The sequence below is a fragment of the Leptodactylus fuscus genome, chromosome 4 (assembly GCF_031893055.1).
Source record: "Leptodactylus fuscus isolate aLepFus1 chromosome 4, aLepFus1.hap2, whole genome shotgun sequence".
Classification (NCBI taxonomy): Eukaryota; Metazoa; Chordata; class Amphibia; order Anura; family Leptodactylidae; genus Leptodactylus; species Leptodactylus fuscus.
This window is the reverse complement of record NC_134268.1, coordinates 82,964,668-82,986,577: the sequence shown is the minus strand read 5'-3', so window position 1 is coordinate 82,986,577 and position 21,910 is coordinate 82,964,668. Positions and strand designations below refer to the sequence as shown.

At 43.2% G+C, this 21,910-nt stretch overlaps 2 protein-coding genes across 4 annotated transcripts in view; one reads left to right on the top strand and one right to left on the bottom strand.

Moving 5' to 3' along the window:
* The window catches only part of ZNF407 (zinc finger protein 407), a 360,082-nt gene extending 356,309 nt beyond the window's left edge, over positions 1–3,773 (bottom strand). For both annotated transcript variants that reach the window (XM_075270737.1, XM_075270738.1), the window contains exons 1-2: positions 3,592–3,773; positions 3,135–3,260 (exon numbers count right to left, since the gene is read on the bottom strand). The gene's annotated coding sequence lies outside the window, so the exon portion shown is untranslated. The remainder of the gene's footprint in view (positions 1–3,134; positions 3,261–3,591) is intronic.
* Positions 3,774–3,922: 149 nt separating this feature from the next.
* LOC142201331 (uncharacterized) lies at positions 3,923–9,986 on the top strand. Of its 2 annotated transcripts, none has more exons than XM_075272171.1 (7): positions 3,923–4,020; positions 6,362–6,418; positions 6,518–6,584; positions 6,805–6,879; positions 7,242–7,383; positions 9,330–9,483; positions 9,570–9,986. In XM_075272171.1, exons 4-7 carry the CDS (start codon positions 6,820–6,822, stop codon positions 9,877–9,879), a joined length of 666 nt encoding a protein of 221 aa, XP_075128272.1. In that variant the 5' UTR covers positions 3,923–4,020; positions 6,362–6,418; positions 6,518–6,584; positions 6,805–6,819; the 3' UTR covers positions 9,880–9,986. The 2 variants fall into 2 exon arrangements, with proteins under 2 accessions (XP_075128272.1, XP_075128271.1); XM_075272170.1 differs by having other exon boundaries at positions 3,923–4,027.
* Positions 9,987–21,910: the final 11,924 nt, after the last annotated feature.

Genomic DNA, 21,910 nt, shown 5'->3' with positions numbered 1-21,910 from the left:
GTATAAAAAAAGTTCATTCATATAATTCATTCTGTATCCTTATATATCTACAGGGTCACGTAGATGAGTGTGTGTGTATATATATATATATATATATATATATATATATATATACACATACACATACACACACACACACACACACACACTTATACCAACATGTTCATTTTGCATTGTTAGGATCCATTCAGAGATATATATATATATATATATATATATATATATATATTATATATATTTATTTTTTTTTGCATCTGTTAAACTGATGGAACAAACGTGATCTGAAGGGATCCTTAGGCTAAGGCCCCACGGGCTGGAACCACCGCGCTAAAGCACTGCGGGAGCAACCGCGGCGTGAACGCATTGCAGTTCTTCCCGCAGCGCTTTGAACAGAAAGTTCAGTTTTCTTCTGCAGACTTTCTGTTACAATTATATCCATGAGAAAGCAGCCGGCATTTCCCTAGATATAATCGACATGCTGCGATTTTCAAAACCGCTACGGTTTTGGAAATCCCAGCGTGTCCACACTGCAATTTTTTCCGCAAAGTGGGCATGAGATTCGCATAAATCCCATCCACTTTGCAAGTAGTATAAAACACCACGATTTTTCCTGCGGTGTTTCCGCTGAAGCCAAATCGCCGCGTTTCCGGCCTGTGGGGCCTTAGCCTTAGGGCCCCTTCACACGGAGTATACGCTCGCTGATTCTGAACATGTAACACGTCCATATCAGCGGCGTTAAAACAGATCCCATTGCTTACTATGGGAGCCAGCATACGTGCACTCCCCATAGAAATGAATGGGCTGCTTTTGGAAAAAAAGCAGCTCATTCATTTCTATGGGGAGTGCACGTATGCTGGCTCCCATAGAAAGCAATGGGATCCGTTTTAAACGCCGCCGATTCGGAACGTTTACACGATCAGAATCAGCCAGCATATACTCCGTGTAAAGGGGCCCTTAGGGTGCCTTAGCAGAAAGACTTTGTTGTGGAACTTCCTGCAGTTACTGTCCATGAGTGTCCTTAACGGTCCATTTTCAAAGATGTCAGACTTTTCAAGCGGACAGCAAAACCCGACATGTAGGTTTTTTCTGTCCGCTTGAAAAGTCGTACATCTTTGGGAACGAACAGTTAAGGACAGACACGGACTGTAAAAGAACGCACCCGATGTCCATTTAAATGAATGAAAAATGTCACGGACACAGCTAGTGTCCGCACAAGATTTTGAACGGACATTAGCTGTAGGACACAGACTGTAGTGTGAACGCCCCCAAACCTAACAGACCCCATTATAGTTTATGGGGTCCGCAGGGAACCACTGTTTTAGTAGAAGGGCTCTCCGTCATTTGGGTCCACACAAGTGTGAACTTAGCCTCATAAGAATGTAACAAAACATATTTATATATTTTATAATACACACACACCACCAGACGTTCATATATAATATACATACACACACATCCATGTGATCCTGTAGGTATAAAGAAATCGAGAATGATTTACTCATGTGATTCAGTTTTTTATGCTTTCCAATTAGTCCCCAACCGTTCCATGCAATGTGAAAAACAAAAATGTAACAACCTATTTTTTTTTGTCCATTTTCACAGATTCCTCAATACACTCAAATGTATGATTAATATGTGAAAACAATCACCCATTGGGTGCCAGTCATGAAAAAGCAGGTTTTTCACCGCTGTTTTTGTACCTCAGTTGTGTGAGTGTAGGCCATAGCCTTATTTCTAGAAAGGTAATGTAAACTGGCCATGAAAAAGACATCTTTCCAATAGACTATTGGGATCTGTGCAGACAAGGCATTTCAAGAGCTCACTGGATTTTATAACTCACTACGATGCACACAACCATAGTCAGTCCTGAAACATGGCCCACAGACTATGCTGGTGTATTTAAGAGTCTATATATAATGTACAGCATGGTGGCTCAGAGTTTGCATGTCTTCACTGTGTTTGCGTGGGTTTCCTCTGGGTACTCCCAAATGCCAGAACTATAGTGATAAAGAAGTATCTATATAGTGGTGAAGCTTCCTGAAAAATAATTGACCCTTGTGGGTGTTGGGGAGAAGTACATTATATATTGCTAGGCTGGTGTACATGGCTGCGTGTATACATATTTTATATATACACCACAGAGGTTTATTGTCCTTTGTTAAAGTCTACCAGGATGGCATATACCCACACTACACATGCACAGAGTTCTACCCTACCAAGCAAGAGTTTATATATAATGCATGAATAACCTATTCTATACTACCAGACTGCCATTTGTGCAAGTGTGTATAGATACATATATGAGTGTGTGTGTGCGCACACAGTAGAAAAAGGTGTATGTATAAATACTGAGCAAATTCTACCAGGAAGATAGATGTGGTTTTATATACGGTACAGACAGTGAGAATAGAACCCTACAGAGCCCCAGCTGACAGATATAGCCTAATAATATAGGCCATAGGGGTACAAGTGTGACCTTAATCAAGCACCGTTGGGCACCCGATGCCACAGAGGACTAAGGTGACAGTAAGATGGAGGGATTGAGGAGCATCTCCTCGGCCAATCAGAAGTTACACACCATCCGTACAGGACAAAACAACGGTGGCGTACAGGCCCAAAAAGCCCTAAGCAAGCAGCCGTCCTGTAGACAGTCAGTACAAAGAATGCAAGCACTCCTTAGATTGAGTTGAAGAAGTGATTTAATAATATTTTCTTCAAAAGAACATTCTTACAGTGCAGTAAACGTTTTCGGCATTGCTGCCTTCATCAGACTCTGTAGGTCGTGATATATAACATCATATAAATATAGTTTAACAAACAAATGAAAGAGTGAACAAACAATAGCACTCAGTCTGTTCTGATATACACATACGGATGAGGATACAAAGTCGCAAAAATGTATGCAGTAAAAAAATAAAATAAAATACAATAATAATAATAATAATATACATCAGTAGTAATATCTATGAATAATGAATATATCTCTGTAGAGCCTCAATATGTCACTAGTATTAAATAATCACATCAATGCAGCTAAGGTTAGTAGGTAATGTCTCAATGTAACTAGTATTAGCTATACATAACAATACATCAAAAGTAAATAAACTATCCAAGAGGGATCAGTTCAGACTCACCTATGGTACAAAAGTATAAATAATTATAAGACAGAATACGATTGGTAACAGTCCAGTCAATTTTAGATGATCCGATCTTGATTCCCGAAATCCACTACGTGGGGGGTGATCTCCTCAAGTAGCATGCTGAAAATAGGTAAGTTATAGGGTGAATAAGGCGAAGAGGTCCCGTACAGCAATATTTGCATCAGATCACTAGTCTCCCGATCAGTAATAACAGTAACACCAGAAATATAAGGTCATAAATCATAGTCTCATTAGTTCTTATGAAGAAGCCTCTAAAAGACTCATCGCCCATCACTCTCATAGTGTTGTGAAGGAACACAGACAGTTAATTGGAGTTGCAGAGGTCACATGTTATTGTACTAGGTCCAGAGAGGGCAGGCAAGTAACTACTATCCAGATCCAAGTGTTATTCCTGGTGTCCAGAAGACCAAATAGGTCAGAAAGTTCTTACCTCTTGCAGTACTCGGGGAGCAGTTGCAAAATGGAGCAGTATCCGCGGCTGTAAGTATATCAGACACCAAGGAGCAGTATCCACAGCTTGTTGAGGCTGGCTTCTCAGTTTATGTGCTCAGCCTGGCTTGAAATAGCACGCTGGGAGGGAGTGCTGAACCTGTATCTTTGTCACTTCCTGTCCCAGAGTAAGCGGAAGTGGTCAGTGTGGGCGGAAGTGCATCACTGTACAGCGCAATCTGCCAGTACTAGATATGAGAACAGTTTATAGGAATAGCGGCAAACAACGGTAAAGGGTAAATACTATACTCAGTAAGGACCTTCTGACGTCAGAAAGTCACATGATACGCTCAAGTCATGTGACTGAGAAGGCGTGCCTTTGCTTTTAAGAAGGTCTGCATGAAGAGAAATGCAGTGGAGGAGCGTGGAGGTTTGTGGTGCGTGCTGTAGTGTGGGGAGGGGAGATGCGGAGGGAGAAATATGGGGTGCGTGGTGTACTGGGGGGGGGGGGGGCAGGCAGCTGTAAGCCTCGGGCTGCTTGGTACCTTTTGGTCCAATAGTCTGAGGAGAGTCCGGAGCCTATTCTCTTTAGAGATGGGTTACCATTCAAACACATCCTGTACTCCTGTGATATTGGCATGCTTTAGAGACAAAAAAAATGCTGTGCGTGTTTCTGTAAGTTGGCTTATACATCAACTTTATTAATTTGGACTTCAGTATGGTGGTAACTATAGGGAAACTGTTGGCGTTTCTGTAGGTATAATTGACTTGCTGTAATTTCCCAAAACACAACGCTTTTGGAAACAGCAGAATTTCTGCTGCAGATATTTTGCAGGTACAGGTGGGATTCACAATGTTGGGCTTCAGTCTTAGACACCTAGGGAGCTGCTGGAAAGGTGTTTGGGGTGCTATGAGTTGAGGAGTGTTTATTAACCCCTTCCCGCCGATGACATTTTTTGATTTTCGTTTTTGACTCCCCTCCTTCTAAACCCCATAACTTTTTTTTATTTCTCCGCTCCTAGAGCCATATGAGGTCTTAATCTTTGAGGGACAAATTTTTCTTCATGATTCCGCCATTAATTATTCTGTATAATGTACTGGGGAGCTGGGAAAAAAAAAATTCAGAATGGGGTGGATTTGAAGAAAAAATGCATTTCTGTGACTTTCTTACGGGCTTCGGTTTTACGGCGTTCACTGTGCAGCCAAAATGACATGTCCCCTGTATTTTGTGTTTCGGTACGATCCCGGGGATACCAAATTTATATGGTTTTATTTACATTTTAACTCCTTAAAAAAAAAAAATCCAAAACTGTGTTAAAAAAAAAAAAAAAAAAAACTTTTCTAAAAGTCGCCATATTCTGACAGCCGTAACTTTTTTTTTTTTATACGTCCGTGTACGGGGATACATAGGGAGTCTTTTTTTTTTTCTGCGGGACCGAGTGTACTTTTTAGTTCTACCATGTTGGGGAATTGCTTTTACTTTGATCACTTTTTATTCAAATTTTTATCAGAATCAAAACAGTGAAAAAAACGGCGGTTTGGCACTTTTGATTATTTTTCCCGCTACGGCGTGTACCGTACAGGAAAAATATTTTTAGAGATTTGTAGAGCGGGCAATTTCGGACACAGGGATACCTAACGTATGTGTTTCACAGTATTTAACTACTATTATATGTGTTCTAGGGATAGGGTGGTGATTTGAACTTTTAATAATTTTTATATTTTTTTTACTTTGCATTTATTAGACCCCCTAGGGGTCTTGAACACTAATGCAATGCATTACAATGCTAATGCATTGCAAAAAAAATCATCATTTCCTTTTCAGGCTGCATAGACCAGCCTGCAAAAGAAAGAGAAAGCAGACCGGCTGGGAGCCTTTACAAGGCTCCCGGCTGTCATGGAAATGTGACGTCGGCCCTGGAGCATGCTCTAGGTGCCGGCGATCACTGGCAAAATGGTGGCGCCCATGCGCCGTCGGGAAAATGGCGCCTTTGACCGCAGCGCCGGAGGAGTTAATATCTCCGATTGGTCCAGGGACCGATCGGAGACATTAGCACCAGTTGTCCACTGCGTAAAGCAGTAGACACCCAGCAGCTGTGGCGGTCGCCATAGTTACACACCCAGCATGCGCCGTAATAGTACGGCAGATGTCGGGCAAGGGTTAACACTATGTGGGTGTACTAGAGGGATGTAGATTGCTAGGTAAAGGGGTGAACAGGTTATTAATGGATATTAATGGAACAATTGCTAGTAGAGATGAGCTAATAGTATTTGAAACTGTAGTCTTGAATACCTCGCTCCATAGGAATGAATGGAAGCGGCCGGCGCTTAAACCCTTGGTGTTCGCCCGGTTCCATTCACTCCAAATGGAGCGAGGTAATCAAAACTAGAGTTTCAAATACTATTCGCTCATCTCTAATTGTATCTATCTGGTCACAACAAGTTACCCCCTCCCCTGTGGCTATCTTGCACAAGGGTCATAAGAATTTTGTTGTTTTGCACTCCAGTCTGAATGGAATGGCTAGTCCTAAATGCTTGCTGCTGTTTCATCCATTTCAGTGATTTCAGACCACCGGAGATGGCCAAAGTGCAAAACTGTGAATACCAGGTAACGCTTATTGTGACTGGGCAACCCCTTTAAGGTTCATTGGGTATAGTAGCAGTGTGAGGGTGCACAGGAGAGATATGGTGAATAGTGAGAAATTATGTAAACATAGACCTATTTTATATGTTTAAATTGTAATAAGTGTATTTTATTTGTTTTTTAACAGCTATATTGCACATCCAAAACTGGACACTGATCCAAAACTGCCGAACTGCCTAAAAAGGTATATGGGTGTACTTATTTAGCCCATCACTAAAAAAAAATAAAAAATAAAATAAAAAAAAGACCGTTTATGTAAAACTAATGAAACTTTCTTTTACAGAACTGTCTGCTAGTCTGCAAGAGAAGTTCTTCATATTTATTTGCAAGCTTCTTCTCCATCCTTTAATGTAAGTATTGCATATAGAACTAGATTTTTTTAATTTTTATTTTAATGGGTTTTTATGCAGAAAATAGCAGGCTGTACAGGGATTCATAGGGGATAAAATTCATGTGCATGGACAGACCCTGAATAGTGCATTTATGAATTGCATTATAATTTACATTTGCTTGCATGTTATTGAAATGGCCGAGAATTAATAAATTTTTTTTCTATTTCTGTATTTGCAGACACTTCTTCCAACTATGGCCAAGAAGCCTGCATGCCACAGGATGGACGTGAACGTCTCTCTACTCATTGAGAAAGTAACTAGATTGTACAGATGCAGAACATATTTGCAAGGTGCACTCTTTGCAATAGAATGTGCCTTGCAAATTTGTTCCAATCAAGAAGTATTTGGAAATTGCAGCGTGTCAGTGAATGGCATTTTGCTGCAGATCGCTACATGGGGCGATCGCTGTATTATGTCCCCTTCAAAACATCCCATACAGTAGCCCTTCTAGTGGTATAGAAATACTTCCCATCTCAAAGGACATGATAGGTGTTTTTTTTTTTTTTTTTGTTCTTTTTAATCCAATTATACTATAGGCACTCCTTCTGCTCTGTTATACCGTGTATAGCCTTTTTTTTTTTTTTTTTTTTTTTTTTTCCTGTACTTTCGATGCAGGTTCATTCTCATCCCAATCTTTGGGAAAAGTCGGATCCACTTTATTCAGACCGGAAGGCCCGGGATACGGCCTGGATAAATATATGCCAGGCCATATATGCAGAATGGGGAACTTTCTCAGCTCGGAAAAAAACTTGGACTAGTGAGTGTGAGTGTGAGTGAGTGTATGTTTTGTGTGTTTCTGCTCAAAAGAATAAAGGGAACACTTAAGCAACACAATGTAACTCCAAGCAACACTGATTGACAATCTATTTCACATAATGTTGTGCAAATGGAATAGACAACAGATGGAGATTATTGGCAATTATCGAGACACGCTCAATAAAGGAGAGGTTCTGCAGGTGGGGACCACAGACCACATCTCAGTACCAATGCTTTCTGGCTGATGTTTTGGTCACTTTTGAATGAAGAATTGAAGACTGACTCTACAACCCACACAAATGGCTTAGTTAGTGCAGCTCATCCAGGATGGCACATCAATACAAGCTGTAGCAAGGTTTGCTGTGTCTGTCAGCGTAGTGTCCAGATGTTGGAGGCGTCACCAGGAGACGGGGAGGGGGCCGTAGGAGGGCAACAGCCCAGCAGCAGAACCACTACCTCTACCACTACCTTTGTGTAAGGAGGAGCACTGCCAGAGCCCTGCAAAATGACCTCCAGCAGGCCACAAATGTGCATGTGTCTGCACAAACTGTTAGGGAGCGTTCACACCACTGTCGGTGTCCGACAGCTAGTGTCCACTGCTAATGTCCATTCAAAATCTTGTGTGGACATTAACATCGGACACTAGCTGTGTCCGTGACATTTTGCATTGATTTAAATGGACATCGGGTGCGTTCTTTTACTGTCCGTGGGTGTCCTTAACTGTCCGTTCCCAAATATGTCCGACGGTAGTGTGAATGCCCCCTTAGAGACCGACTCCATGAGGATGGTATGAGGGCCCAACGTTCACAGATGGTTGTTGTGCTCACAGCCCAACACCGTGCAGGATGCTTGGCATTTGCCACAGAACATTAGGATTGGCAACTTCGCCACTTGTGCCCCGTGCCCGTCACAGATGAAAGCAGGTTCACACTGAGCACATGTGACAGTCTGGAGACGCCATTGAGAGCGATCTGCTGCCTGCAACATCCTTCAGCATGACCGTTTGGCAGTAGGTTAGTACTGGTGCGAGGTGGTATTTCTTTGGAGGGCTGCAGAGCCTTCCATTTGCTCGCCAGAGGTAGCCTGACTGCCATTAGGTACCATGATGAGATCCTCAGACCCCTTGAGAGACCATATGCTGGTGCAGTTGGCCCTGGGTTCCTCCTAATGCAGTTCCTGCAAGATGAAGGCATTGAAGCTATGGATTGGCCCGCCTGTTCCCCAGACCTGAATCCGATTGAGCACATCTGGGACATCATGTCTTGCTTCATCCATCAACGTGATGTTGCACCACAGACTGTCCAGGAGTTGGCAGATGCTTTAGTCCAGGTCTGGGAGGAGATCCCTCAGGAGACCATCCGCAACCTCATCAGGAGCATTCCCAGATGTTGTAGGGAGTTCGTACAGACACGTGGAGGCCACACACACTACTGAGCCTCATTTTGACATGTTTTAAGGACATTACATCAAAGTTGGATCAGTCTGTAGTGTGTTTTTCCACTTTAGTTTTGGGGGTGACGCCAAATCCAGACCTCCATTGGTTAATAAATTTGATTTCCATTGATTTTTGTGTGATTTTGTTGTTATCACATTTAACTTTGTAAAGAACAAAGTATTCAATGAGAATATTTCATTCATTCAGATCTAGGAGTGTTCCCTTTATATATAGTGTGTGTGTATAGAGATATATATATATATATATATAATTTTAATTTTATAAATCTAAAAAAAAAAAATCTGGTCTGTCAGCAACTTGTATGGATGGAAAATACTGGGACATTTCTCCAGTGTGGACCGATGCGTGGTGTACTGCTTTTTCCAATAAAAGGACATTTTCCATCCAAACAAGTTGCTGACAGACCGGATTGTTTTTTTCTATTGCAAACCCTTTTGCCTGGAGAGTTTTATGAGTTGTTTACATTTCTCTGTATGTTTGTTCCATTCCAGAAAACAATGTCAGGAAACGGTGGAAGCTTGTACGGGGCCGGTTTATGAAGGAGGCACGGAAGGCAATGAGGAGTGGGTCTTCTCCTTCCAAGCGCAAAAAATTTGCGCATAGAGATGAGCTGCAGTTCATCTTGCCCAGCAGGGGACAATGCTCGTAAGTAGTAAATGCATTGAATTTGATTGTTTGTTATTTTTTGTGTTAAATGTATATTTCATATATGTATGTTTTGGTTCTCACAGAACTTCGGGCAATTTTGATGAGCCGCAGCCAGAGTCTCCAACACCACAAGATGGACTGCAGCAGAGGGTGGACGACGACGACCATTTTGACGTCTTTGGCTATGAGGTGGCATCTACCTGCCGGCAGATGCCACCTGATCGCCAACAGGCTTTTAAAGCCTTTATTTACGCCGTGGCGGCAGAGTTCCTGTCTTCTCCCGCCCTGCCAGAATTGGAATATCTCATAACCCAGTTCCGGCAGTCTATTGGCCTGGCAAATGGGCTAGTACATAGTGGCCCGAATCATGTATATTCACGTCATTTTGCATGAAAGGTTTAAAGGGAGTCTGCCACCAGGGTGAAGCGTATAAAACCAGCACTTCAGTTAGTTAGCCAGATGCTTTCTATGCACAATAGGGGTTAATTTTTGCTTTCAGCATCCCATTTTTGTTGTAAATGTTTTTTTTTCTTTATTAAAAGTTAAGTTTTATTGGATACGTTTGACTGCTGGACACAATACTTTCTACTGTGTTGACTTCACTTTAAGCCGATAGGGCTCATTGGTCCGTGTATCTTTTATCCATAGACAACGGTGGGAACTAGGATATTGACTTCCATGGAAGGTCTCGTGAGTGGGCTGTGTTTTCCCTTTCCCCATTTTAACTATTGTTGAGCTTCAGTTAGGTCAGTTTCACCTTAATGCAACAGCTTTTTCTCCCATGAAAATTTGTGCCTCGGTTGCTAAGATAATTAATTTCACAATCTAAAAATAATTGATCTGGAGCACAGAGGGCAGCTCCATTGCACCTAACTATGTTTCACACTTCAGGTGCAAGTGCAATAACACAGGGCCAAGTGAGATTTTAGAATAGCTCCCTGTTGCCCAGAGGAGAGGGAGGAGTGTGGGGTGTCGCAAAGGAGCTGCCCGCAGTGCTCCAGACTGCTCATTTGCATATTGTGAAATAAATCCCATCACTGGAAAGAACATCAGCTATATAAAAATACATGGAAAATTTCCTTCTGGAGTGTAGTTAATAGCCGGTTCTGTGCGAGTCAGCTATATATTATCACTGAAAAGGACTTCACTAGTATGAAACCTTGTAAGTATATGCATACCTCCGAACTGTCCTGGATTCCTGCTCCTTTACCATGGACCCGGTCGGTAGGAGGCATGTCTTGGATTCAATTCATCTGCATCTGGAGAGGATGCAGATGAGTTGAATACAATGGTGAAGCAGGAGTGGACAGCTCTTGCTCCACCACTGTTCCCTTCTCTATGCTCCGGTCCCAAGAGCTGTAGGCGTGATGTGATGAAGTTACTCTCATCGTGCCTGCAGCTCCCTGAACAGTTAAAGAGGACCTTTCATCAGATTGGGCACATGCAGCTTTATATACTGCTGGAAAGCTGACAGTGCACTGAATTCAGCGCACTATCGGCTTTCCCGATCTGTGCCCGGTGTAAAGCGCTATCGGTCCCGGTACCGTAGCGCTTTACAGTCAGAAGGGCGTTTCTGACACTTAGCCAGGGACGCCCTTCTGCCCAGCAGTGCCTATCGCGCTGTACTGTGTGAGCGGGAAGGAACGCCCCCTCCCTCTGCTCACACAGCTCGTCCATAGACGAGTATTATCAGGAGGGGGGGATTTACTCCCCGCTCCACAGTACAGCGCGATAGGCGCTGCTGGGCAGAAGGGCGTCCCTGGCTAAGTGTCAGAAACGCCCTTCTGACACTAAAGTGCTACTTTACCGGGACCGATAGCGCTTTACACCGGGCACAGATTGGGAAAGCCAATAGTGCGCTGAATTCAATGCACTGTCAGCTTTCCAGCAGTATATAAAACTGCATGTACCCGATCTGATGAAAGGTCCTCTTTAAAGAGAAGAGTCAGGGGAGCGAGGAGAGGTGAGTATCAGTGATTTTATTATATTAAACTTTGGGGGGGAGGGCATTAAACTGGCGGCAAATGAAGGGAAGACATTAAGCTGGTGGAAGATGGAGGGGGACATTAAACTGAAGACATATTGAGGGACATTAAACTGGTGGCAGATAAAGGGGGGCAATTAAATTGGGAAAGATGAAGGGGGACATTAAACTAGGAGCAGATAAAGGGGGACATTAAAGGGGTTGGCCACTTTCAGACCAATATTGACATACAAATGTACAATAGAAAGATATACAATTTTCCAATATATTTTCTGTATCTATTCCTCACAGTTTTCTAGATCTTTTTTCGCTGTTATTCATTCTGTTACTTGTAGTGGATAAAAGTCTGACCATGGTCATGTGATGTACAGACAGGTGCACATGTCATTACCAGGCAGATGTCTGATTATTGTGCTGTGACTATAACGAGCGGCACCTGTGTACTCATCACATGACCATGGACCATAAGTCACATGACCATGGTCAGACTTTTATCCTCTAGAAGTAACAGAATGAATGACAGCAAGCAGAGATCTAGAAAACTGTGAGGAATTGATACAGAAAGTATATTGGAAAATTGTATACTTTTTATTGTACATTTGTTTGTCAATATTGGTCTGAACCCTTTAAACTGTGGGGGTCAGATTGAGGGGGACATTCAACTGGAGAGAGATATGTCTGCCTCTAGTTTCCCCCAGTTTCAGGTTCCCCTCTATTTGCCCCCACTGTGGGGCAATTGAAGGGGAACATTATAATGTGGAGGAGTATACCATTAGGGTGACTGTAGGAGCATTATATTGTGTGGATGCAAAAAGAGAAATAGGTTAGAATGGGCGGAGTCAATGTAGAAGTGGGTGGAGCTAAATTTGCTGCATCACATATTTTGTCCCTCTCTCTGTCCTTTGAAAGTTGAGAGGTATGTACTGTATATGATGAATGGAAAAGGTCATTATGGAATTTTAGCAAATATACAGTTCAGTGTGAGTGGTCCATATACTATCACTGAAAAGAACCTCAGCAGTATGAAACCAATATGTATATGATACATGGAATAATCACACAGTATGCTGAGAAATATTTTTCAATTTTTTTATGTTGATTTAAAAACAATTGTTGGAATAATGAAGATAAAAGGTGTCTTATTATGTAATATCTTTATTGTGAAATTTACAAACATTAATGAAGTTGGAGCGAGTTATTATAAAGGTCCTTACAGAGAGTGGAATTTAGCCAGGTCACTGTGAAGCAGCTAACTATAAGAGTTAAGGATCTGACCAATAGGGGGCAATAATGGTTCCTACAAATGATGGTTCACATAGTTAGCTAAATACTGTCACTGGTGAGGACCTGTACCTTCTGGAGTAGGGGGATATAAATAATTCACTGTGAGTTGGCTAAATGCTACTTCAGTTAAGGACCTGACTACTAGGGGACAAAATGTCCTTACCAGTAATAGGAAAAAGACAGCTCACATGGCCATTTACTATAACTTTTTTTTTATGTAGATTGTGAGCCCCACATAGAGCTCACAATGTACATTTTTCCCTATCAGTATGTCTTTGGAATATGGAATGGAAATCCATGCAAATGGGGAGAACATACAAACTCCTTGCAGATAGTGGGTTTTTTTTTGGTTTTTTTTTCCCTTGCCAGGATTTGAACACCAGGACTCAAGCGCTGCAAGGCTGCAGTGCTAATCACTGAGCCACCGTGTGGCCCCCTTGGCCATTTACTATAACTGACAAGGACCAGATCCTTACCGAGTGTACACTCACCGGCCACTTTATTAGGTACACCTGTCCAACTGCTCGTTAACACTTAATTTCTAATCAGCCAATCACATGGCGGCAACTCAGTGCATTTAGGCATGTAGACATGGTCAAGACAATCTCCTGCAGTTCAAACCGAGCATCAGTATGGGGAAGAAAGGTGATTTGAGTGTCTTTGAACGTTGCATGGTTGTTGGTGCCAGAAGGGCTGGTCTGAGTATTTCAGAAACTGCTGATCTACTGGGATTTTCACGCACAACCATCTCTAGGGTTTACAGAGAATGGTCCGAAAAAGAAAAAACATCCAGTGAGCGGCAGTTCTGTGGGCGGAAATGCGTTGTTGATGCCAGAGGTCAGAGGAGAATGGCCAGACTGGTTCGAGCTGATAGAAAGGCAACAGTGACTCAAATAGCCTCCCGTTACAACCAAGGTAGCCAGAAGAGCATCTCTGAACGCACAGTACGTCGAACTTTGAGGCAGATGGGCTACAGCAGCAGAAGACCGCACCGGGTGCCACTCCTTTCAGCTAAGAACAGGAAACTGAGGCTACAATTTGCACAAGCTCATCGAAATTGGACAATTGAAGATTGGAAAAACGTTGCCTGGTCTGATGAGTCTCGATTTCTGCTGCGACATTTGGATGGTAGGGTCAGAATTTGGCGTCAACAACATGAAAGCATGGATCCATCCTGCCTTGTATCAACGGTTCAGGCTGGTGGTGGTGGTGTCATGGTGTGGGGAATATTTTCTTGGCACTCTTTGGGCCCCTTGGTACCAATTGAGCATCGTTGCAACGCCAAAGCCTACCTGAGTATTGTTGCTGACCATGTCCATCCCTTTATGACCACAATGTACCCAACATCTGATGGCTACTTTCAACAGGATAATGCACCATGTCATAAAGCTGGAATCATCTCAGACTGGTTTCTTGAACATGACAATGAGTTCACTGTACTCCAATGGCCTCCACAGTCACCAGATCTCAATCCAATAGAGCATCTTTGGGATGTGGTGGAACGGGAGATTCGCATCATGGATGTGCAGCCAACAAATCTGCAGCAACTGTGTGATGCCATCATGTCAATATGGACCAAAATCTCTGAGGAATGCTTCCAGCACCTTGTTGAATCTATGCCACGAAGAATTGAGGCAGTTCTGAAGGCAAAAGGGGGTCCAACCCGTTACTAGCATGGTGTACCTAATAAAGTGGCCGGTGAGTGTATTCACAACCACAAACTCGTGGGCTAAAGAACCCTTGATAACATCATGACTATGTAATTAGACTCTTGTATGGGCAGCGCTATTCTGGATCGCATAGGACAGTATGGTATTACACAGGAAGAGGAAGCTGCTGGGAACAGAGACTGACAGAAGGTAAAGAGGAGAGAAGGGACAGCAAGTGTAAGCAAGAGGGAGTAGTGGGGGGGTTCAGGCTGCGTGTGAGCAATAGGGGGGAGTGGGGTAGCAGGCTGTGTCTGAGCAAGAGGGGGGGAATGGAGAGTGCAGGCTATGTGAGCAAGAGGGTGACGTGGTGATGCAGGCTGTGTGTAAGCAAGAGGGGGAGTGGGGTAGCAGGCTGTGTATGAGCAATGAGAGAGTGGGGATGCGGGCTGTATGTGAGCAATAGAAGGATTGGGGGTGCAGGTTGTGTGTAAGCAATAGAGGGAATGGTGGTGCAAGCTGTGTGTGAGCAAGAGCAGAGAATGGGGAGTGCAGGCTGTGTGTGAGCAATAGGGGGAGTGAGGGTGCAGCTGTGTGTGAGCAAAAGTGGTGAGTGGGGGTGCCATAAGTGCGTAAGAATGGGGATGGGGGAGGCTGCCGGATGTGCATGAGCAAGAATGGGGGATGGGTTGTGCCAGCGGTGCATCAGCAGGGGTGGTCGTGCCAAAGGTGCATGAGCAAGAGTGAGAGATGGGTGATGCTGGCGGTGCATGAACAAGACTGAGGAATGGGCAGGCTGCTTGAGACCTAAAGGGGAAATGGGGTTGCAGTCTGTATGAGACTGAGAATTGGGGTTGCAGCCTGTGTGATAAATGGGGGTACATTGGAGGTTATAGCTGTGTGTGTGAAAGGAACATGGGGGTTCACTCTGTGTGAGAGGAGGACTGATGCAGCATGTGTGACAAATGAGACTAATGAAGCGAACACTTAAAATATGATGGGGGGGGGGCAGTGCTCACTGTTGCATCAAGGTGTTTTTCATGGGGCCTGTGTCTCTGCTGTGACATCAATTTCAGGGCTCTCTTCATGCTTTGTAATTTTTTATTTCTTTTTTTTTTACATTTATGACTAAAAACTAAAACAATACTTTAATGTTTTTATTTTATTTGTAGGTGTTTGTGGGTAAAATAAATCAAAGTTGTGAAGACCCCACTACAAAATCACTAGTTGCCAGTGCTCTAGACCAGCTTTTCTCAACCTTTTCTAGCAAAATATCCGTAGTGATAAAATATCTCAACAGGAAACCTCCAGATAGCGATCACTTATAAAGGTTTATAAAATAAGGCTTTGTTTGGAGCATTCATTATTTAATGGTCCCTTCAGTCCCTCACACTCAGTAGAATGTCCCTTTCAGTGCCCACATGTAATATAATGGCCCTCATTCTGCTTCCACATGTAAAATGTTTACAACGACTTATAATAAAATGGCTCTCAAACTGATGTTTAACCCCTTCCCACCATCCACCATAATGGTACAGCGGATGACAGGTAATTAAATTTGGTGGCTGCTCGGACTGAGCAGATGCCATAGCCACGGGCTCTCTCCTGTTTTATACAGTCCCCACTGAATGCATGCATTAATACCCCCCCCTTTCATACTGGGGTCCGAGGAGGTCTAATAAATGCAAGTAAAAAATATATAAAAAATTCAAATCATAACCTCCCCCTTTACCTAGAACACGTATAAAAGTACTTCAATACTGAAATGCCTGATCTACCCATCTATAAAAATATTATTCTTGTATGGTGAGAAATAAAATCAAAAAGTGCCGAACCGCCATTTTTTCGCTACTTTGTCTAAAAAATGTTTTTTTTAAAAAAAAAAACGATCAAAGCAATAATGGCATAACTAAAAAGTACACCTGGAACCACAAAAAAATTCCACCCAAATCTGACCTTTTTTTTTCCAGCTTCCCAGTACATTGTACAGAATAATAAATGGTACCATTTTGAGGAATAATTTGTTCTCCAAACATTAAGCCATCATATGTCTCTGTGAAGAGAAAAATAAAAAAAGTAGGGTATGGGAGGCAGGGAGTCAAAAACGAAAATCAAAAAATGTCACTGGTGGGAATGGTTAAAGAAGCAAGTGGTAAGCTGCAATTATTATTATTTGGGAGGATTGAGGGTGCCATGGGCCTTGGGCTGTTCAGAAAGCATGCACCCTCCCCATTCATGCCACGCAGGATAATTCCCCACAGTGGCCCCTCCGTGCAGTATACTTCCCCGCTTTGGCCCAACCAGCACAAACTACCATTATTGGGTGGGGGGTACTTTCTTCACTGAACAATTCCTTAGGGATAGCAGGACGTACTTTGTACAGTAAATGATGTTATCTTTTACTCTAGGTTCACACCTGTGCTCCGGTTTCTGCTTGGAAAATGGAAACCCAATCCGCTTAAATAGCGGTTACCGCCAGGACTGCTTGCAGGATTTTTCTCTCTGCATTTTTCAACAGGAACGGGGAACAAAAACCCCAACGGAAACTGAACGCAGGTGTGAATCCAGCCTGAGTAGAACTGTCTTTAATGCTAATAGCAACCAATCCCATTGCAGTGTTTATGCCTCCCCTCAGGGGTTGAGATTAGCAGTTACCCTAGCCCCATGAGATGCGGATTGTCTGCACCAGTTGTAGCTGTGTGACATTGCTATAGCTTAATAAGTATCTACAACAGTGCATCTCAATAAATTAGAATATCATCAAAAAGTTATTGTTTTATTAGTAATTTAATTGAAAAAGTGAACCCCATATATTATACTGAGTCATTACAAACAGCGGGAACTTTTTCAAGTGTTTCTTTCTGTTAATGTTGACAATTATGGGTTACAGCCAAGGAAAACCAACTGTAAAAAAAATATTTAGCACAGAAATGTTGGCCAAATGAAAAATCTATCCAGTAAATGCCCTCAATACTTGGTGGGGGATCCTTTTACATGAATGATGGCATCAATGTGGTAATGTGGCATGGAGAGATCAACCTGTGGCACTGCAGAGGTGTTATGGAAGCCCAGGTTGTATGATAGCAGCCTTCAGCTTGTCTACATTGTCAGATTTAGTGTCTCTCATCTTTCGCTTGACCATACCCTATAGAATCTCTATGGGGTTAAGGTCAGACGAGTTTGCTGGCCAATCAAGCACAGTGATACTGTGGTTATTAAACCAGGTCTTGGTACTTTTGGCAGTGTGGACAGGTGCCCTCTAGGAATTAAAAGTAGATCACTCGGGATCTGACCATTGGGACCCCACTGATCACGGGTGCTTTTTCTGTCTCATATGAATAGAACGATGATCCACAATGTGAGCTGCTGATCCGGTCATTGGTTTGGGACTGCCAGAGTTAATCAAATTCTAAACTCTACTTATTTTAAGTGGTCCCATAGAGATGAATGGAGCAACAGTACAAATACAAGACCCCTGCTCTAATGACTGTGGGGATCCTAGTGGTCATGATAGATAAGTGACAGAGCTGTGGAGAATGACCACTGTAATAGATGATAAGCTTAATGGGGCTCTATCAGCAAAATTACGTTGACAGAGCCCCACATATGCGTTGTGGGGAATCCCTCAGGTAGATGCTTGTAGCAATGCAGGAAACAGGGACACAGACAATGGGTTGCACACAAGTTCAGGCTTTATTCACATGTAATGCATACCCTGCTTTTGCAAAGCCACAGGATAAAGAAAACAAAATCCTTTGCGACTGAGAAAACTAACTTAAACGTAAGGAAACTTTACCTTGGCAACAACAACGGGTGGCACAGTACCTGCTTTGGAGGTCAGGTCGGGACGATTCTGTGCTGTTTCATCTAGATATAATCATACCGTTCATACATAGATTGTATTCTTTGTAATCCATGCTGCCACCTGCTGTCCTTTTCCTGTATGACAGCCTGTAGTTAATTAATTCTGTACATGCCTTCGCTTCCTGGTTCAAGGGTAACTGTTTCCTGTTTCACTATTACTAGTCTCCATGTTCTCTGGGAGAGACACCCTTGGACTGAGCAGCAGAAGGCATCAGTTTTCGACCACTTACTCACACACACACTTACTACCACAATTATAAGTAGTTGCCTGTATTCCTGGAGAAGTTCTGCATTACCATCATATGCTGTATGTCCAGACTTCCAAATAAACAAGCCTGAACTTCACCATTCCTGATGTGCATCATCTCTCTGGACGCTGAGCAACATGGTCCTGTCTGCCCTGCATTGAGGAAACGAAGGTAGGACCTCTCCCAGCCCCTATATACCTGCCACATCTTCATTCGCCTCATGTGGGGACAGAACAGTCGAAAACTGCCTTGAATCTCCAGAGGTTATACCACAGCTCAACCCTGCAGCGACATCATTCTACCCGGGAGCAATTCACCCTTTCACGCCACGCAGCTTATACGCCCAAGGAGCACCACAAGCTAACACGGCAACAAGGAGTGAAGGATCAGACATGTCTGAATTTGCCAGGTTTATGGTGAGCAGAGAGCTGATCAGTACCAGCCTCTCAAAGTTTGATGATTGTGCAGAGAACTACAGAGCCTGGAAGGCTACCTTCAAGGCCGCCATTGCTGACCTCAACCTATCTGCGGAACAGGAGCTCGACCTTATGGTTAAATGGTTGGGTCCTGACTCCTCAAACCGTATCAAAAGTCTTCGGACTGTTTATGTGGGGCAAGCAGAATCAGGTCTCGCTGCTGCCTGGCTAAGACGCAAAAGAACCTATGGTAGCGCTGAAGCCATAGAAAGGTCCCTATTCAAGAGACTGCAAAATGTTCCAAGGATCAACCTTAAGGAAGCCCACAAGCTTCTGGACTTGAGTGATCTGCTTATGGAGCTGGAACCTGCAAAAAAAGATCCTCGTCTGTCTGGATTGTGCTACCTAGACACCGCCCATGGGGTGAACCCAATCGTCTCAAAGTTGCCACACAGTCTGCAAGAGAAGTGGGCAGTGTGCGTCTCCAGGTACAAACGGTCACATGATGTCACCTTTCCTCCATTCATTCAATTCTGCAAGTTCATTGATGAACAGGCCCAAATGAGGAATGACCCTAGCCTAGACTTCCTGGAGCCTAACACCGCAGCTCCAGCAACATCCTCATTAAGGTATGAAAGCGTCACACATAAACGCAAGGACTTGAAGAGCAGTGTAAGTGTCAGAAAGACTAACCTGCCACTACCTGCGGTACCCACTGATAAACAGCACACTGTTTCCTCAAGAGATAAATCTTTCAATCGTGAGTGTCCCATTCACAAAAAACCACACTCGTTGAACAAATGTAGAGGCTTCAGGACCAAAACTATGCTGGAGCGCAAGAAAATACTCAGTGAACTTGGGGTGTGTTTCAAGTGCTGCGCCTCTTTAGAACACATGGCCAAGGACTGCAAATCTGCCATTAAGTGTGAAGAGTGTCATAGTGACAAACACCCCTCAGCTTTGCATCCAACCTCAGCCACCAGCAATCCAGCAGTCGCAGTTACCTCTAGTCCGGCTACAAGCCATGGCGGGGAGCCACAGGCTAACAACAAGTCTACCACAGCGGTCTCCTGCTCATGCTCAGAAGTATGTGGGGAGAACCAAAGTGATAAATGTTGTGCTAGGATATGTCTAATCAGAGTTTATCCAGAAGGGCAACCAGAGAACGCAGTAAAGATGTATGCCATCATTGACGATCAGAGCAATCGATCCCTAGCTGGACCCAAGTTCTTTGAAGCCTTTGGAATCAAAGGACCAGCGATGCCCTACACTCTGAACACTTGCTCAGGCCGCATAGAAAGTGCTGCATTACCATCATATGACATTATGGTCTATGGCTATGCATCCCATACATAACAAGCTGAGATTCCCTGTGTGCTTTTACACTTGTTTTAGGCTTTCATACCAAGTTTTTTTTTTGTTTGGCAGGGAATCAGATTTTTGGGTGAATCTTTCTCGAAAAATGTATCCTTTGCAAAATTACAGTGATCCATTTTTTTTCTAGATGTAATAGTGTACAAATTTACACATTTCCTATTAAAAAAACAGGATCTCAAAATCTCACTTTTGCCATTTGTTTTTATTACATTTATGTATTAATTAAAACGTATCTGGGTTTTGGGCTCTGTGTAAAATTAATTGGGGCAGATTTAATGCCAGTCTTCTTAGCCACAGAGTCAATAAAGGGTGCGCCTCATATATGATCAGGTACATGCCTCCCCATGTATAAGGCAGCCTTTGCTGGAAATGTGCACCAGCTCATTGCTGCCATACATTTCCCCCATCATTTATGCCAGATTTCTGGCAGGGCCTCTTCAGAGAAGTGACACAGAACCAAAATAAAAAGTATCTTTATGTACTAATTGCCTTTTTACACAAACGCTTACAATTTTTATGCCTTGTATGCCAGAAAACTACCACGGTTGTGTTTGATTGAAACAGGCAACATGGTGTGAATACTGCCCAGCCAACAGAAGCTTTACAGCAGCTTGTGCTCCAGAGGCTTTTCTCTGGGTTCAGACAAGGTGGGCGAGCCTTCATTCTTCACATGCATTGATGAGCTTTAGGTTCCCATGACTCCGTTGCTGGTTCATCAGTTGTCCTTCCTAGAAGAACTTTTGGTAGGTACTAACCAATATACACCAGGAACAACCCATAAGACCAGTCATATTGTAGATGTCCCAGTCATCTACATCAATTCGGCCCACGTCAAAGTGTGTCAGATCCTTACACTACTTTTCTTGCTTCTAACATACTGTTGGAGATTCATCAACTCCTTGTGCTTATGTGGCAAAAAAAGTCACAAACTTTGGGTTTGCCATTTTTTTAAACAGTTTTTGTGCACAAATAGCCTCTTTTACGCCACTCTTGGCACTTTCTGAAAAGGAGTTAAAGTATGGATAGATCACCAATATTATATCAACGGAATGACACTGGGCCCCCTTACCTATCATCGGTATGACACTGGGCCCCCTTACCTATCAGTGGTATGACACTGGGCCCCTTCACATTTCAGCAGTCTGATACCTGGCCCCCTAACATATCGGCGGTATGACACTGGGCCCCTTACCTATCAGTAGTATGACACCGGGCCCCCCTCACATATCGACGGTATAACACTGGAAACCCTCATATTTCAGCTAATCACATCAGTCACATGGCCTGGTTCTAGTTCACTCCTATTCAAGTGTATAAGACTGTGTTGCAGTTCCAAGAACAGCCTGGACAAATTAAGAGGCGAGGTGACAGAAAAATAGCATTTCTGGTAGGTAGTCCGTTCGGGGGGGTACCCAAATGGACTCCCCAAATGGATTACCAAACACAGATGTTAAGCAATGATAGATATAATTACCTGTCCTTGTCCCCTGATCACATCTTTTCCTGTTCCCTTTGGCCTCTTGAATGGTCAGCAGTCACTGAACTGAGACTACTCCTACAGATAACAACTAGGTTTTATGTAGGGAAGTCGAGCTCTCTGTACAG